The following is an 18,411-nucleotide window of genomic DNA, read 5'->3' as shown; positions in this document are numbered from 1 at the left end:
CACACTTTTGGATAAGGCCAACAGGCTGTGTGGGCTGAGCAACATCCTAATTTTCCACCCCTTTTGCATGGCTTTCTCCATCCCATCGGCTGCTGAGGCACAGCTGTTCAGCTGAACTCTCCTCGGTGATGGGTCACCACGTTAAGGCTGTCACAGACACGGTCACACCACTGGGACCGCTCGGCACAGGACCCACGAGATGGGAAGGCTCTGCAGGCAGGGCAGCATCCAGGGAAGGCATTTCAGAGGAGATGACATTTACACTGAGGATGTGCCCACTTCCTGCTCTGACATCAACCGTGATGAGGGAATGCACAGCCCAGATCTGTAAAATTAACCTGGACTGGACATGGCAAAAGGATTCTGAAATGTGAGGGAAAAAGTAATTGTTTGCATTTATTCTTGTTGCACATTTTCCTTTCTTCAGCCTTCACCACCAGGGAGATCCTCAATTCTGCCACAGCATACACTGTGAGGAAAAGCACAACAGGGAAAGGGCATTTTTCCAAGGGCTGCTTTCCCGTGATATCCAACCCTTCTGAAAGGCTGGTAAAGCTCTTCCCCTACTGTTAATTTTCTGTGCCATCTTCTAGTCCCAAAGCTTTACAGAGGAGTTTTTTGGCTTGTTACAAGCACATGATACTGTCTTCTGTTTTGTGATGGACACGTGGTAGTTGAAAAATAAATAACCTTTCAGATTAATACAATTATGTAATTGCCTGAGATTTCACGGACTGCACTCAATCTTGATAGCCATTTCCATGTCTGCTTTTTCAGCCTTTAAAGTTTGTGCTCTCATTCCGTCCTTCATTTAAGCACTAAGAGACTCTTTCCATATCCAAATTATTTCCTGCTAAGCACCTGGATGAAAGTACCCTCTGCTGAAGTGAGCACTTGGACCCCAAGAGGACAAAGGTAACTCCCTAATGCATCGAGCTCTGCTGTCACATCACCTTTTTCCTTCCCTGAGCTCAAGCACATCAGGTGCAGTTCTGCTGAAATGAATAAACCATGTGCTTTTCTCCAGGTTTTCCACCAGTACAGTGACAGAGCAGCTCTGTTTAACAGTTAAGCATCAGTTCAGAGTCACAACAGCCTTTTTGTGTCTATTAATTACTTTCATCTTAAGCTTTACAAAATATCTCAAAGAAGGGAAGGTAAAATACTGAGAGAGCACACATCCAGCAGAGGTGGAGAGCATCTATTACTAATCTGTGCTCCAGGAGGAGAGATGAAGCTATGAAAAGAAATAATCCCAGGAAACAGGTTTCTGAGCAAAAGGAGGTAACACAAGGTGATCAAAGAGCTGGGACAGGCCAATTGCAGAGAAACTGCAGGGAGCTACTTTAAGTGTCCTGGTTTGAGGAACATTTAAGTTACAGTGAAAAATTCAGTTACTATTTCATGAAGTGACCACAGACTTGTGTTCACAAGTAAGATTATTTTCCAAAATATTTAACATATCACAGCAGTTTCTTCCATTAAAGTGCACTCCAGGGCATAACTGGGTGTTTCTCACTTTGTCACCAATTGCCACACACCAAATAGAAACAGGATTCTTTTTTTTTTTGCAGCCACCCACAACCTAGGTTTCAGCATACACAAATAAATTGGGAAACCAGGAATATAATTTAGCACCGGTGAAGCATTCATGGATGACATTTGCTTTGAACAAACCTGGAGGAAGAATCAAACCCTGAGTTCAGACATGTTTAAAGCCTGAACTGCTCACATGGCTCTTATGAAAGAACTCAACTTTCCTGTTTGCCTGACCTCGCCTGCAGTGACACCAGCATTTGAAAGAGTCCCAGGTAAGTGAAGAGTGAAATGAATCCCAAGGCAGTTTCCCTTCCCACTGTGCTCTACCTGTTCCCAGCAGAGGAAAATGTTTAAGGCACCAGGAGCTGCCTTGGCCACACAGTCAGGCCAAATGCTGCTCCTGTGAAAGAACTGTGAAACAGGGCCCACAAAACAGCCCAAACAAAGGAAATGAAAGATTAGCAGACAGATGTTGAAATATGTTACTAAGATGTTAGAGATAAAAATTCCCTAGGTTATTCTACAGAGAGAAAGACAGCTCTGTGAGAACAGGAACATTTTAATACAGAAAAAGCAAAAAAAACCACCCCAACACTTGAGGCAAACCAGTAGTACCAGTTGACAGCTGATTTGTTCCTTAGGCACAGGACACCAAATGCAGCTGCTCCCAGCACTGTTTCTCTTTAGCTGCAAATCTGTTGTGGAAAGGCTGCAATTTTTATGTTAATGATACAATTTGGGAGAGAAAGGGAAGTCAGAGAAATGTGATGGCAAGTATGTGAATAAGAAATCCGCATCCTTAATTTTTCATATGAAGCACAAGGAAGCAATTCCTACTCTGGAGTAGAGTCAAAAAGCACAAATAAGGTCTGGAGCACAAGGAAACCTTCTGAGCCAAGAGCTGGCCCATGGAATCCGGGCACTGAGAAAGACCCCAAGATTTCCAAACTCACAAGGAGTATTACAGCCCATGGGAGTTTTCCCATACATTTCAATGGATTAGGCCTTCCCTCTGCTACAATAAACCGATGTCCATGCCTACAAAATGAATTGCTTAATGTAAGAGGCACACATTGGGAAACTCGCTTTAGTCAGCCATAGGTTTTGTTTGGTTTTGTTTCTTTTTAAAACCCTGCACTCCTGAGAACCCATCCTCTGTTAATCACTTCAAACAGTGCAGAACTTTCAGTGCCAGTTTGATCAGACATCTCAGTAGCCACACAAACTCTGTGGGGCTGGATCATCCAGGGATGTGGCGAGTAACAACAGCATCATTACAGACAGCAGGAACAGATTCTCAAAGACACAAACACTGATAAAAGTTTTCAAATGTTTTTCTTTCATTGTTTAAATAAGAGAATAACCATATCCTACATTATTTCCATTAAAAAAAAAAATCTGCATGACACTGGTTAAAGTGGACAGAAATATCCACAGTGATTGCACAAAACATTTGTGAAAATGAACATCATTTCAGCAAGTCAGTTGGTTTAAGTAAACAGCATTTCCTGTTCCAAGGGCTTGTCTATACAGCAAAGTTACATAAAGATAACCTAAAATAGGAACTTAATGAAATTAATCATAAAACCTTCTGGGTATATAATCCTTTTTCATGGTGAAAGTGGTTTGAAGTCTAGCTTAGCTCTATTGGGAGTAGGCTTAAATTACATCAAAAGAGTGTCTGCAAATATATTTGCATTGTTTAAACAAATTTAGTTAAACCCAATATGAGTTAATCAGTGCAATTTTCAAAGAGTCAGCTTAAAAGGCAATTTAGTACAAAACCAAGAGGAGTTTGACAGAAAATACATAACCCCATGGACAGCTTCCTTTTCAGAGGTGAATTGCTCTTTCTAAGGACACACAAGCCCCACTTGCCATCAATTTCAGTGGGAATTCCAGTGAATTTAGCTCTCCTCAGAGGCAGGCCACAGCATGGAACTAACACTGCTGGAGGAACTGCAAATACTTCCACTCTCCTGCTGGAAGAGAGACACTGAGCTGGCAAAACGTGGCAGCCTGATGGGGCATCACACCCTGTATCCAGAAAAAGTCACTCTGCAGTCTGCAGTGGGGTCACTGTGGGGTCAGTGGGGGTGACCCACAGCCCTGCCCACAGACCCTCCTGGCTGTCCTGTCACCACTGTCAAACACACTTCATGCAACTGCATCACGAATGAGCCTCTATGAAATAATTAAAAGCTTTTGGAGATAAAAACTATGCTAAACATCTGACTGATATGATAAGCAAACCCATCTCACCCCTATTCATTAACTAATAGTGTTTTGTTCAGTAGTGGGTTTAGCCACATCAAAAGTGGCCACAACCCTATGTGCAATCAAAATTAAATAGCTTATGCTATTGCAAGAATAAATATTGCTTCAAGCACACTCTGCTTTGCAGCTCCCAGGATAAACAATGCATTTCACTCATTACCAAGCAGACTATTTGGGAAATAGCAGGATAAGCTAGCTTGTTCACAGCAACAGAATTCCACTGTTGCTCTAGAAGAAAGAACAAACCCAAGGAATTTGTTGTTGCAAAGGGTGCAGTGGATTCGATTTTTTAAAAATTAAAACACCAATCCTCATACTAGAATTTTTAGCAAAACAGAAAGGAATTTGGGTTTTTAAAATAAAATGACAAAATATTACTACATCTACCTCACCTAAGGAGAAAGTTAAGGCTTGTTTTTGCAAAAGTTTTCTTTTTCGGACATGGCATGAATTAAGAGTCACAGACTGTTTCAGACACTGCACCTCCGATTTACTCTCTGTTGCAGAAGCAGCTATGAGGCATTTCTGGCAAGTTAGTGTTTTTAATACTTGAGAACATGAGATGTTCCAGTTTCACAACAGAACTGCTTTCCACAAGAATTGGTATTTTTGCAATGCTTAGCAGCACTGTGATTATTAGAGCTTTCCCATAAGGCAACACAAATAGGAACATTTTTTAAAAAGCCTGAGGTTTGGATTATCCACAGTATCTTGACATAATTCAAAAGGAGGGAGAATTAACTGAGATAAATCACACTTCTAAAGATCAAAGACCTCTTTTAGCCTTGGGTCTGCTTCTCCATTTATTAGTAAGAGAAACAGATTCAGATTCTGATTTCTTTGCTGACAATCCCAGTTGGCAGCTCCAAAACAAGAGCAGACCTCTTCCAATCCTGATTTTTTTTCTTCTCCCAGGGAAGAAGCTCATTACCACCTGCCAGCCAATGGCTAGTACAGATTTGGTTTCCTCCAACCCATCACCTTGTTCCTTACAGTGGAAATACAGTAATCATTCCTACATTCAACTACTCCAGTACTGAAAGCAAAATCCAAAACATTTCAAACCTTATTTTATCTGCTATAGCTGTATTTCTTTGAACTCAAAGGTATATTTGGAAGAGGTAGTCCAGGAGAAAAGGGCTTTAAATACCAAAACCTGTATGTCCCATACCAAGCTGACAGACCTATCAGCACACCGAGAAGCTTTTGGCTGAAGTCATGGAAATACAGGGCAGTACAGAGGAACATGAACACCCAGATCACGGTGAGGGAACACAGGGAAACGAGCAGGACGTTGATCACCGCACGCAGCTTGGAGCTGTGCTCCAAGGCCAGCGCTTCCAGCACGGCCAGCTCCTCCAGGATCATCATGGCACAGTAGGAGAGCAGGAAGCAGTGCCCCGAGATGTCGAAGCCGTTCCAGACGCCGCTGTCCTGGTGGCACTCGCGCTTGGAGGCGTAGAGCCGGGCGGGCTGGCCGGGTTTGGCCTGCAGGGAGCACTCCCCGGTGAGGTTCTCCACCAGGATGAAGAGCTCAGTGCACAGGTACCACACGGCCGTGCCCACCAGCAGCGCGCCCAGGCGCCGCAGTGCCAGCAGCGCGCTCTTGGGGCGGCCGTACAGGAGCTTGCTCCGGGCCAGCTGGTAGCTGGTGAGGGTGATGAAGGGCAGCAGCAGCCACAGCGTCCAAGCCCAGGCCACCTTCACGAAGTACCTGCCGCAGGAAAGGCAAAGGAGACACCAGCATGGGTGAAACGCCACAGCAGCGGGGCAAATGGTGGAGTAAGTGCTCAAGGTCAGTGTTCAGAACCATCTAAATTAGAGATTTGTGCCCTCCCCTCAAAATACAGCTTAGCTACAATCTTAACCCTCTCCCCAGCACTTCCCTCAAGCCCAAAACCTGAATACTTCCTCAGCCAGGTACTTGTTCCCAAGGCAGCGTTGCCTTGGACCTGAGCCCTCATTCATTGCAGCAGACTTGCAGTTCAGTTTTGCAATCACTTTTACCCTACAAACCAGCTCAGCTCTGCCCTACTCAAAATGCAGCTGCAAAGAATGTATTTTTAGCTTGCCACCCTGACCATAGTAACCCCTTCTCTGACTCTTCCACCTTCTCAATTATCCTTGCTTACAAAGCCTTTCACAACCTCAGCCTCTGAAGACAGCCAGAAGGGCTGGCTCTTTCCCCTCATCAGCCTGAGAAGCTTTTCCTCTCTCATGTCCTTCTAATAAATGAAGCAGCTCAATGTTGTTCCTTTGTTGTCCTTTCAATTGATGAGAGCCTTCTTTAAATTCACTCTCTGCCCTGAAAACTTTTGTTGTGATGCCCATAAAATCTTGAAACCCAGCTGACAATGTGTTGGTATCTTGTTTAACAGAAGACAGCACTGTGTTAACTCGTTCTCTCTTCAAATCTTAAACTGAAGCACGTGTCAGTGAATTTATTAATGAGTTAGAGTCCACGATTTTGCTTCTCCCACCTTCATCAGCACCTTCCAATGGAGCTTGCTTCCTATCAGCTGGTGGGAGAGGGGAATTGTGCAGCCCCTTTGTTACCCAGAGCCCAGTTTGAAAACAGAGACAGCTGAACTCTGCTCTGTGGCTGAGCTATGGACAGACACACACAGTCATCATTTAATCCTCACCTGAGCATCAAAGGCAAAGCCAAACCAGTCTGGAGTTCTGCATCTTCCTTATGACCCTAACAAACCTGTCAGGGCCTTGCCCAGGATTTTGAGGAGTACCTCCTTCACTCTTTAATTTTACAGAATTGATGCCTGTGTGGTAACTACAGCTGCTACCATGAATCAGTAATTGAAAATAAACTCCATATTTTATTTAACAGCAAGAAAGGCTGCTAACCAAGGTTACTGCTGACAAGTCAGGAGGCAAGTAATTTGCAGGGAAGAAATACTTGCTTCAGGAACTGTCAGTATAGCTCACCTTCCTCTATTTAAAGGGAGAACTGAACCGAAATATGCTTTTACTGTAAGATCAATTTCTCTCCAAGTGGTTCCTGTCAATGCTCTTTCAATCACACTAAAAACAGCTCCTCTTCCATGTCACCAAATGACAAATTTGAATCAGTAAAGTCCAAAGCTCCCCAAGTCACAGAGGAAAGCAGCAATTTTAGTTTTACTTTCAGACCTGTAACAGGACAGCACATGTGCTGCAGACTAGCTCATTGCTCCCTTCAAAATGCTCAAACTAGTTTGATGGAATGACTAATCCGGTTAGCTCATCGCTCAGGTGCTAGAAAAGGATGGCAGGCACTCTGCTTTTAGGAAAGAGGCTAAAAGACCTGTTTCCTTCAGCTGGGTTTTAGGTCAGCTCAGTAACTATCACAGACCCACAGAATATGCTGAGTTGGAAGGGACCCACAAGGGCCATGGAGTCCAACTCCTGGCCCTGGGGGGAGAGTCACAGCACGTGCCTGAGAGCACTGCTAAAATGGTGTCAAAACGTCAAAATGCTGAGCCCTGTCAGCCTTGGTGCTGTTAGCACTGCCTGGGGAGCCTGTTCCAGGGCTCAGTCACCTCCCGATGCAGAACCTTTCCCAATACCCAGCCCAACCCTGCCTGACACAGCTCCAGGCCCTGCCCGCGGGTCTGCCAGAGAGACTGAAAGCAGCTTACTCAGATACCAGGAATTATCCGCGACGTTAGGAAGGAAAAAAAACCCAAAAAACCAGAAAACCGACAAAACCAAACCAAACTCCTTTTTCCCCTTTCCAATAAAGAGCGATCCAGAAACTCCCGCCATTCTGAACCCTCAGAGTCAGAACAGGGAACTCATCACCTGAAGCACCGACCCCGGCCCGCTGGGGCACCCCCCGCCCGTCCGGCCCCGTCCCGCCCGCGCCCCTCCTCACACGTTGAGCGGGTTGCGCTTGTTCCGCAGCGGCGTGTCGGGCACCAGGCCGCTGTCCTTGAGCGCGGAGCCGAGCAGGGCGATGCCGAGCAGCAGCGCGGGGAACCGGCGCCGCAGCCGCCCCCGGGCCAGCGCGGCCCTCAGGCAGCGCCCGGCGCGCTCCAGCCGCTCCATGGCCGCCGCTCCGCTCCGCGCCCGCCCCGCCCCGCCCCGCAGCGCCCCCGCGCGGACACCGCCCGCACCGCCCCGCAGCGCGGCCCCGCAGCGCCCTCCGGTGGGAGCGCGCGGGAGCGCCGCGGGCCGTGAGCGCGGGGCCGCTCACAGGGAGCCACATCCACAGGGACCCATCCACGGGGATCCATCCACGGGAATCCATCCACAGGGAGCCACATCCACAGGGATCCATCCACCGGGATCCATCCACGGGGATACATCCACAGGGAGCCATCCACAGGGATCCATCCACGGGGATCCATCCACAGGGATCCATCCACAGGGAGCCATCCACGGGGATCCATCCACGGGGATCCATCCACAGGGATCCATCCACAGGGATCCATCCACAGGGATCTATCCAAGGAAAGGGATCCATCCACAGGGATCCATCCACAGGGATCCATCCAAGGAAAGTGATCCATCCTCAGGGATCCATCCACAGGGATCCATCCACAGGGGTCCGCTCACAGGGATCCATCCATAGGGATCCATCCACGTGGATCCATCCATGCAGACCCATCCACGGGGATCCACACAGACCCTTCCCCACAGACCCATCCACAAAACCATGTCCCAAGTGCCACATCTGCACATCTTTTAAATCTCTCCTGGGACTGTGACCCCTCCACTTTCTTGGGCACCCTCTGCTAGTGCTTGTAACACTTTTGGTGAAATAATTTTCCCTAATCTCCAATCTAAACCTCCTCTGGTACAACTTGAGGCTGTTTTCTCTTGCCATATAAAAGAGCAAGCACTATTTTTAACTAGGTTACCAGAATGTCTGAAAAGAGGGTCTTACCGTGATATTAATGAGAAAATCTGAGAATTTTCTCAATCAGTAGAATTATTTTAATTTTTCCTAGGGCTTAGGAGGGAGGGAGAAAGTATTTCTGGAGCTGTTAAGGCTCTCATGCCTTTTCACTCTCCATATCTATGGCTGAAAGTGGTGTCCGAACACTGGCCATCGCTGTGGTATTTGAGACCTATTTCATCTATTGAACAGCTGCTGCTGTCATTTCAGCTTAGTTTTAAAAATATAAAAAAAATCATCAGCAAGGAAAGAAATGGCTTAATGAACAAAGAGCCTTTATTCATCCCAATGGCCTCAGTAAGAAAAATGTGAGAGTGGTGGTGGGGGGAGAAGCAGATCCCATCTGAGACAGGATGGGAAAGTATTTCTTGCCAGAGTATTTCAAAGCTGTTTCACCGTCATCGTCAGCAAATCTGTGACAACATCTGGGCCGAGAGCAGAACGGCACATCAAAGCAGCCCCAGCAGATACAGAGGGTTTGGGCTAAGGAGGTTATCCAGGGTAAATGGCATTTGGCAATTTATTAGCTGTTGTTTTTAATAAGACTGCCACGGCCACGTCTAGCACTCCCAGCCCCAGCACTGCACCCCGAATTAGAAACGACAGGCAGCTGCACTCACTCAAACGAGCAAGTGGGGCTGGGAGCAGGTTTCACAGAGTCCCTCATTGTCTGCCTAAATCCCCTGTGCCTTTGAAACTGTCGGAATCTGAGGTATTGGTGATTCCGAGATTGTAGAAAGTCTCTGTCTTTCTGCCCTGTTGCCAAAGAAGAAGCCATAATTCGTCTGTGCTGTTTTCAAGGTTGTTTATTCTGTTTATCTCTAACATGTTCTGCTGCCCTGCCGCAGCTCTGTCCTGCAGGGCAGCGTGTGGGGCTCTGCCCTCAGTGGGATGGTACAAACATTATATACCAGAAACTACGTGTACTATATTTACAATAATGTGCCAATATCTGTCATCTACGTTGAACAGTGTGTCCCCAGCCTAAACCAACAGAAAAATGCCAACACCACAGTGAAACATGGAGGGCACGAAGAAGGAGGAAAAGGACAAGACACACCCAATTCCTCCATCTTGTCCCCTCTGAACCCCTAATCTAGAAATCTAAAATTTTACTTTTGCACCCGTGTCACACTTAATTATTACTCTTATCAAACACTCAAAGCTTGTAATTCATCCTGTAAGATTGAAAACTCTTTTCCATGGACAGAGATCACAGACAGTGTCTCTGGGGGCTCTGTCCAGGGGGGTTCCTGACCCCTGCCAGGGTCCCAGACCTGCCAGGGCAGCCAGAGGGAAGCCCTGGATTCCCACATGAACCCTTGCCTCCTGTGCCCCCCAGCTGGGGGGCTGTGAGCTGAGCTGTGGGGTGTTTGCAGCGCGGTGCTGGGCTGGCCACTAACGAAACGTGCTGCGGTGTCTGCCCCACGCAGCGGGGCTGTGCGAGCCTGCCACCTGCTCCAGATGAATGCAGCTGGTGGCATGGGCTGGAAATGCTGTCTATCCTCAGCCCAGCTTGAAATGTCTGAGGATTATCTCAGTCAATCACGGATTCTCACAAGCGCAGTGAGCAAAGCTCACAGGGTCCAGGTGTTCTGCAGATTTAGAGAAAAGCTCTGCTTTCAGGCCATGGATTTGCTGCCATGAGCACCAAGCCAAGGCCAGTGGACCTTCTGAGGAACCGACTGCCATACGTCTGTAAAGAATCAGAGAAGCGGAATTTAGGTCTTTCAAAAGAGCAGATAAAGCTTTCATTCATAAACAAGGACTAGGGTTTGTTCCAAGAAAATTGCAGAAGGCTCCTAAAAAGATCTCATGGATACTTGGTCAAGGTGTGACAAGTATAAATCACACTAAACTGAGATAATTTGTCAGGTACAGCAGATCTGGCTTTTTTAACTTCTTCCTTAACCTCACAAAAATCCCTGCCTGGTTGAAGCTGAAATTTTCAGACTATTTGATTTTAAAAGCTGGTTTGGGAGTAATTTCTTTTTCTGGTTTAGTTCAAACCAAGGCCTCCAACAGATTGCTTCTCTTCGAGAAATCCCATTTTCCCTCTAAAATCCGCAAGGATAGATTCATCAGGAGCTGTAGAACAACTTCCAGAGCTGAAGAGTGGTTGGTAAGCCTTGTCCCTTCATGCCCAGTCACCCAAAACTTAGGACACCTATTTGGACAGGTAATGGGGAGATCTGAAATAGGATCCAACAGAGCTGGAAAAAGCGTCTTCACTCCTGACCTGTAGCAGGCTGAGGGAAAATCTTTAACAAGTAGGAGTTGTTAATGATTTTAAATAATTTTCTATAATATTTTAAAATATAAATATTTATATTTATATACTTTAAATATAATGCTTTAATAATATATTTTAAAATATTATTTTAAAATAACTATTTTAAATAATTAACTTGCTTAGAAATTTTGTCTTGTTTTGATGATTCTGTTAATTATCTGCTAATAATTTTGAGTGCAAAGAAGTCTGTCTCATTGATGTGAGGCTATGGTATGGATGCTTTCTGCAGAACTGAGGCTCCTCACACTGAAGCGGACACCTCAGTTTAAGCATAATCAGTGGAAAGACAACCTTAGCAGCCCTTTCCAGGAGCCCAGGCAACTGTTCACCTAATTTGCAGGCTTAAATTTAGCTGTGGTGAAATTCAGACCTGGCAAGACAGTGGCATTTTGCTCAGGTGCTGCGTTTGTGATCTGTTGTCGCCTCAGTGCTGAGAAAATGATGCTGCAGTGGGGTCACAGCCTCACTCCTCCATGTCACAAAACCCCTGCTCACAAGTTTTTCCTGCTCTCACTTAAAAATATTACAGGCCAGAAAGTGGCAAGATTGTTACTGAAAAGCTGATTATGCCTTAAAGCCATCACAGGATGAGTTATTGGAGTTTAATTCTTCAGTTCTGCAGGATGTTCAGCATCTTGAGTGTCCTGACACTTAAAAATAAATTGGCAAAGGTTGGGAGGTTTGCTGTGGAACAGGACCAAGACATTTGAACTGAAATCTCAGCTCAAACAGTTGAACTAAACCTCTTGACTGTGCTAAATAGGAATAATTTTATTCTATGAGATTTCTGGGTTTACTGCTCTGTGTTGTGGCCAAGGAGGGATGCTGTGAGGAGAAAGAGAGAAAATTATACCTTTCTTTTTCTTTTTTTTTTTTTTTTTTTTTTTTTTTTTTACCAGACTCAAGCAATGGTTCTTCTTCTTACCCCACATTTGGGGTAAGGTGGGTTCTCCCAGCCCAGCCGACCCCAGAGGGAAGGTGTGCTCCAGGGGCACCAGGAGCAGATGGTGGGTGCCCATCCAAGCATCCAGCCTGCTGGGGCTGGCAGAGCCATCAGCCTCTGGCCACACACTTGGTGGGGATGAGTTACCCCAGTGGTAACAGCCCCTTTGGATCTGGGAGATTTCTGTCCTCCCAGCTCACCCTCCTCCCTCCCAGCAATTCCCACAGCCTGGCAGTGCCTGCTCACCCCTCCTGCCTGCCCGGGGCCCTGGAGCCCCCAGCCCTTCCCTGGGAGCCAGGTGCCATTCCTGCCCAGCTCCCCTGCTCACATCTCCATGACTGATTGTGTTTGAGTTTGATCCTGGAGCATCCGGGGATGTTTGCATGAGAGGTGCTACATAAGCATAATTTGGGCTGTATTTTCTTTGCCTAATGGGAGCTTAAGCTTGAAGTTAATATAGTTTTGGCCCTTTGCTGAGACACTGCTCATCAGCCTCAGTGCTTTGAGCTCCGCAGCCTTCTCTATTCACTGCTGGCTTAGGAAAAGAGATTAAAAAATTATATTGTGCTTTGTTCCCTTGTGTCAGTGATGCCTTTGAAATGCAGCCCAGGGTGGAGGCGTAGCAGCCTTTCTGCCATGCTGGCCTGGCTTTTTGCTGCCCATCTCTGATGCTCTCCCTGCCAGCCCCAGCCTTGCCATGGCTCCAGGCTGAGCCCAGGCTGGCCTGAGAGGGGATGTGCTGTTTACAGGGGAGATGCTGGGGAACAGAAGGGAGATGTTGATAACTCACCTGTGTGGCTGCCCAAATAAATGGGAAGGGTCTTTCCCTGTCCTGAAATTTCAGGAATTTTAGAAAAAGGTGTGGAAATTACCCCAGGGAATTTAGACAGATTGAACCCAGCTGGACACAGCCTGTATACCTCTGCAGGTCACACATTTTTCCCCCAACTCTCCTCAAGTGAATAGGCAAGGTATGATCTGAGCTGCAGGGAATTTGCAGCATTTGGTGGTTACATTCAAAGATCAAAATATTTTGGTATATGGGGCAAAGCATAAGAAAGAACCAATTCAGTTTTCAGTGGTTCAAACTTTATTAATGCTAAAAATTAATACCTCTTGCTACAAAATATTTACATTTCTTCTTTGGCACAGCTAGATCACAGCAGAGCAGACTAATGACAGGGTTTGATTTACAGGAGAGAATGATCTTGTGACAAGCATGAGGAGCTGAGTTTAAGTTGTCAGTTTAAGGCTCTGACAAACTCCCTCCCCAGGCACAGACCCTTAGGCTCTGTATCCCCACAGCCTGAGCAGAGTACGGGAGAAATTCTGTTCTTCTCTCTCCTAAATGTCTTTCAGAGAAAAGGGTGAGGTTACAGAAGGCTGCAATAATCTTCAGGTCTGAAGAGCTTAAAAATAAGAGTGTTCTCAAAGATGTAAAATAGCTACTCTACATAAAATACAGATTAAGGAGCCCATTAGCAGATGAAGTGGGGATGAGATTACATGTGAAAATTATATAATTCATGTGATTAAGGGTACATGTACTCGGGCATAAAATACTCATGTTTATTTCTAATTGTCTGCCTTCTTTGAGCAGCTGTGGTGGTTGCACTTGCAGCTCCTTGATGAAATATTCCCCTTTTTTTCCACAACACATAATTCACACCTTCCATGTTTGCCAAAGCAGCTCCTCATCCCCACACCTATGCACTGGAGTTAATTTGATTCTCGATGTGTTTTCTTTCAGGGGTAGCTGCTGAGGAGCTTTTCCCTGTAGGCTGAGTGGGCAGTGCTCTCCCAGCAGCAGTTATGGGGAATTAACTCCTGCCCAGACCAATTAACCTTCCTGTTAGCCATGCACTAACAGCGTCATTTATTGTTCCATTTATTCCCTTTCTATAAGGATTATCACATGGATTAAAGATCACACAAAACTCAATGACAATTTCCACTAAACCATTTGCTGGGTGGCCCTCAAGCTACTGTACCAAAACATTGATTTTTTTTTTTTTTAATATTTTTAGATTAAAAAACTACTGTTTATTGCAACTGATCAAACATGAGAAGGAAACGGTCTGTGCTTATTAATTCAAATTCAGAAATATGGACTTTTCAAACGTCACTGGTGCATTTTTAGCTCATATATTTGCAAGAAAGAATCAGAGTGTAACATTTGGAAGTGACTTTGTGTTGATTAGCTGCAGGACCACAGTTCACAGTCCTGGTTTCTAGACTGGATACCAGGTACAGCCAGCCACAAAACATGAGCTGTTTCAGTCCAATATATAATTATAAATATTTAAGTATAAATCTAAAATATATACATACATAATATTTAATCTGTGCTTTACTGGCTTGGATAATGATAAAAGTGTTGGCTGGAAATGTGATTGGGATTTTTCCTGACCTCAATGACCATTGAAATGTTCTGCAGACAAAAAAAATAATATTACGAAGATGTTCAAAGGGTGTGCTGAAGAGCCAGTGCACTCAGTTCTGTCCCAGGCTTAATTTGGATGCCCAATATTATAAATCATTATTTTTAAAAGTTATTTGTTTGGTTTTTACCTATGCATTCCCTGTGTTCAGTGAGCTCAACATCTGTGCTAACCTTGCCATGCTTTCACCGCAGGGCTGCCCCATATTTCAGCTTTTGGCAGAAGAAACCAGGATGCCCCAGGTCATGGGATTTATTGTCGTGGTCATCAGCCATGGGTGGCACCTGAAAGATAAGAGGGGCAGGAAGGCACTGAGGGGAGGGGATGTGTCAGTGTGAGGTGCTGAGCAATGCCCAGCTCAGCCATCCCCAGGGTGAGGGCAGGGGAGGAAAGAATTTGCCTCAAGAAGAAGCTCAGAGCTGTTCTGGTGCCTGGGCTCCAGTTTTTCACACTTTTTCCAGGACTCTTCCCTTTATCATCTGCAGGAGTTTTGGAACCTCATGAACAGAAGAACTGCCAGCAGGCTTAAATCTCCCAAACATCAGATTGAGCCTGAAATGTCTGTTCTTGAGCTTCTGAACCTTCTCCAAGGCATCTCCTGGTGTTTCACTCTCAGGCTCGAGGGGCTGGCAGGACCATTACTGGTTCATCACAGTCTGGCCCAGATTTTCAGTGTGAGGTGCCCAGCCTGGCTGCTCTTGGCTTTCACCAAGGAAGCACATCCCAGTCTGCCAGGCATCCAGCATCTCCCAAAATAAAGCAACTCATCCTGCACCTTACCAAGTGGAAGGAAGGTGTGGAGGGTGGTGAACAGTGCACAGAGACCAGCCCCTGTCACCAGCATCCCAAGGAGGAGGAGGTAGGTGATGAGTGTTGTGCTCCTCCTGCCTAGACTCTACCTGTTCTGAGAATAAACAACTTTTTTTTTTCCTCCTCTAGCTTTAATTCTGGTGAAAAATAAAATTAAAGCCAAATCCTTGTGCTTTAACTAAATCAGAGCATTTACCAACTTCACTTAAAGAAACAGGTTTCTTTTCACAAGTGTTTATTTGTACAGTTCAAACAAGGTATTTTTTTTAAATATAAGCCCACCACAGATGTGCGACTCAGCCCAATCTCTGTTGACACCACTCGGAGGTTAGAAACAAAAATACACGTGTGACATGTTCTGCCTCTTTGCTGGAACAAGGCCTTTCTTTGGGCTGATTATTTAATGTAGGCCCCAAACAACTGGCAAAGCAGATCTTGCTCCGTGTGGGAGGATGAGCAGGAGCCTGTGAGATGATGGAAAACGCCAGGACTGCAGCTGGTGCCCGAGGAGGAGGATGGGGGGATGCAGTTCCCTCCTTTTAGAGGAGTTTCTGCATGCTGGGGGAGCTCGGTCCTCCCAAGACGTCAGCATTGCTGGGGCTTTGAACTGCACTTCAAAGCTGGGGCTGGAGCGAGGTTTCTGCAAACCCAGAGAAACAGGTAAATATTTGTCAGACTCAATTAACCCCCCTCATCACCTCAGCGGGCATCGGTGCGAGACGGCTGGAGGGGTTTCAGCAGGCACAGAGGGGAGCCTTGTTGATTTACTGAACCACTTCAGGAGGGGGGCAGACACAAAACACTGCGGCCAGGAGACCTGGAGGCCTCCCTCAGCACGCTCCATGAACTCCTGCACACACCTCATCCTTTCCATCACTGGAGCAGGCAGAGGGGAAAATCCTTTTCTTGTCTGGGGAGAAGACCAGCTCTGCTCCCAGCACTGCTGCTGTAGCTTTAGAAGAACTTCATTGATGCCAGTTACTCCAGACGGGCATCAGCTGCTCGGAGAGCATGAGAGCACATTGTGTGTCCCACCTGCTGCTGCAGGTTCAGCCCTGAACACTGAGTCACCTGTTCCAGGAGACACCATCACATAACATTCCCATGAATTTATCAAGGTCTGGCTTCTGACGTCCCACCGACCCATTGCAGGGGGACTCAGGGTGTTTGTTTTGGAAAGAGGGCTCTGCTGGACCACTCTGCCCATGATGTCTGTACTGCAGCAGCTGGTGGAGGGGGGAACTCAGACACTCAGACACCAAAGCACCCACCAACGCCCCCAGGCTTCCTCTTGCTTATCAGCACAGCATGAAAATGCAGCTTCAATAAGAAAAAGGGAATGGAAAAAGCAGAAACAGCTGAGCACCAGGTGAGGTAAATGCAGATGGATGGGGCTGAGCTAATTCCTCACCCCCGTGCCCAAACCTGACCCTGCACCTTCACTGCTCTGACATGACCCCATGGGAATGCCACCCTCCCTTTCTCCAGAAACCCTCAGCTGGATGTTAAAAACACAAAAGAAAGTGCAGGGGCTGGAATGGGGTCCAGCTGGGTATATGCAAACCCCCTGAGGGTGTTTTTGAGGGACACAGGCTGGGAAATGCTGGGGGAGGCTCTGGGGGTGCCCCCTCCCCGTGCCTGGGGCACTGTACTCTCACCTCCCCAGGTTTCAGGGCAGGGGAAGCACAGGAGGGGCATCAAGACAGCATGAACCTTATCAGCCCTGCTCCTCACAGGCCACCACAAGCCCAGGTGCCTGTGGGATGTGTCCTCCTGGCACTGGGGTGTGCCCAGCTCTGCTGCTCTTTCCTCCCCATTGCTCGTGGCTCACAGGCAAGTCAGACCAATGTGGGTGTGTAACACCAGCCACTGTCAGACCTCTGTGTCACTGTGTCACGGTGTGGACACAGCCTGAGGGATGGACAGAGATGACAGTGAGCTGCAGGAATCCTCCATTCAGCTCCTTCTGTCCTTCTGAGGCTGGATCAGGGACAGTGGAGCTGTCAGCACTCACATCAGCCTCAGAGCACTTATCTTCAGAGGAGGTGTTCCACTTCCAGGATTTTCTGGCAATCACATGTCAGCATGTCCTCTGGTCAGGGAGGAAAGACCCTGAGAATTGTATCTCCCTTCTGAGAGAGATGTAGAGATAATCGCTCCCATTTTGCAGAGCATCCCAAGAGCCTAAATTTCTGCTTCCCCAGATTTTTTCCAGTTTGAGTGAAGTGGATCTTGCAAACTCCTCAGCCTCCATGGCTGAACCTGAAAAATGTCATGTCTAGGCAGAGAGAAATCTGGCGGCTTGGATCCAGCCATCTGGATGTGGGAAAGCTTGGAAGTTCCACGAGAAAAAGGAGATTTGTTGGCAAAGATTTGCAATACATCTTTATGGGAGAGTGGAGGAGAAATACAAAATGTCCATCAAACTTCTCACTTTCTGTAGGCGGAAGTCAGGAAGCCCCAAGATGTGCAGGTACAGCAAGAGATTTTAAAAGTGAGGAGAAATATCATAGGCTCCTTCCAGCTTCCATGGCAGGAGCTGGCAGATGTTGCAGAAATCCTGAACAGTCCTGCCCTGCTCACCTGGAAGGGCAGGACTGGCTCTGGTGCAGGACAGGTCGCAGGAACCCCTCAGAGACCTCTGGTAGGTGTGAAAAATCAAGATGGGAGAGTATGGGCAGAGAAATATGTATGGAAAGTGGTTTGCGCAGTGTCACTCAGGAGATGGAAAACTTCCAGATTTCATCCCCATGTCACCTGTCAGGTGCTCGCTCTGCTTCAGCACTGCTGGGGAGAGCTGAACTGCTGCTGTTTCCCAGCCTTGTGCAGAAATGTCAACACACCCAGAGCCTCTGGGGGCACATCCTTCCTGCCCAAAGCCCTGAATCACCTCTGGATGTCCCTGAGAGGTCCTGTGCTCCGTCTTTCCTTCTGCACCACCTTCCTGCGCTCGCCAGAGCCTGCTTTTAAATCCCCCCAGGCTTTGAATGATCATCACCCACCTAAGCTGCATCTCCACCTTCCTGCCCCAGGCAGACCCCGGGAGAACTTACACCCATCCCAACATCCCACGGCACGAAAAAACACTGCAAACATCGCCCTCTTCCTTCAGAGGCAGGGAGGAAAAGCAGTATCTCTTTTAGCCCATATCATTTAATCTGAGCCAAACAAACAAACACTGGCAGCGTTTTTCTACAGCAAAAACCTTTTT

General features: G+C 46.9%; 2 protein-coding genes and 1 long non-coding RNA gene across 3 annotated transcripts in view; 1 reads left to right on the top strand and 2 right to left on the bottom strand.

Annotated features, from left to right (window-relative positions):
- Positions 1-2,857: 2,857 nt before the first annotated feature.
- FITM2 (fat storage inducing transmembrane protein 2) lies at positions 2,858-7,900 on the bottom strand. Its single transcript, XM_030288639.4, has 2 exons — positions 7,688-7,900; positions 2,858-5,530 (listed from the first exon to the last, which is right to left on the bottom strand). The coding sequence occupies exons 1-2, from the start codon at positions 7,858-7,860 to the stop codon at positions 4,888-4,890; spliced, it is 816 nt and encodes a 271-aa protein (XP_030144499.4). The 5' UTR covers positions 7,861-7,900; the 3' UTR covers positions 2,858-4,887.
- Positions 7,901-13,265: 5,365 nt separating this feature from the next.
- YWHAB (tyrosine 3-monooxygenase/tryptophan 5-monooxygenase activation protein beta) overlaps positions 13,266-18,411 on the top strand; it is a 290,680-nt gene continuing 285,534 nt past the window's right edge. Inside the window, exon 1 of the mRNA XM_072917225.1 lies at positions 13,266-13,271. The gene's annotated coding sequence lies outside the window, so the exon portion shown is untranslated. The remainder of the gene's footprint in view (positions 13,272-18,411) is intronic.
- LOC140680402 (uncharacterized) lies at positions 15,419-16,174 on the bottom strand. The gene is made up of 2 exons (XR_012051632.1): positions 16,061-16,174; positions 15,419-15,840 (listed from the first exon to the last, which is right to left on the bottom strand). It is a non-coding gene; the product is annotated as an uncharacterized lncRNA (long non-coding RNA).

This window comes from Taeniopygia guttata, chromosome 20 (genome assembly GCF_048771995.1).
Source record: "Taeniopygia guttata chromosome 20, bTaeGut7.mat, whole genome shotgun sequence".
Taxonomy (NCBI): Eukaryota; Metazoa; Chordata; class Aves; order Passeriformes; family Estrildidae; genus Taeniopygia; species Taeniopygia guttata.
This window is presented reverse-complemented; position numbering and strand designations above follow the sequence as displayed.

Bases quoted from the DNA above. Each gene is read 5' to 3' on its own strand.
- FITM2 (XM_030288639.4), bottom strand. From the start codon at position 7,860: ATGGAGCGGCTGGAGCGCGCCGGGCGCTGCCTGAGGGCCGCGCTGGCC. The intron at 5,531-7,687 runs GTGAGGAGGGGC...TTCCTGCGGCAG, and splicing joins AAGCGCAACCCGCTCAACGT to GTACTTCGTGAAGGTGGCCT.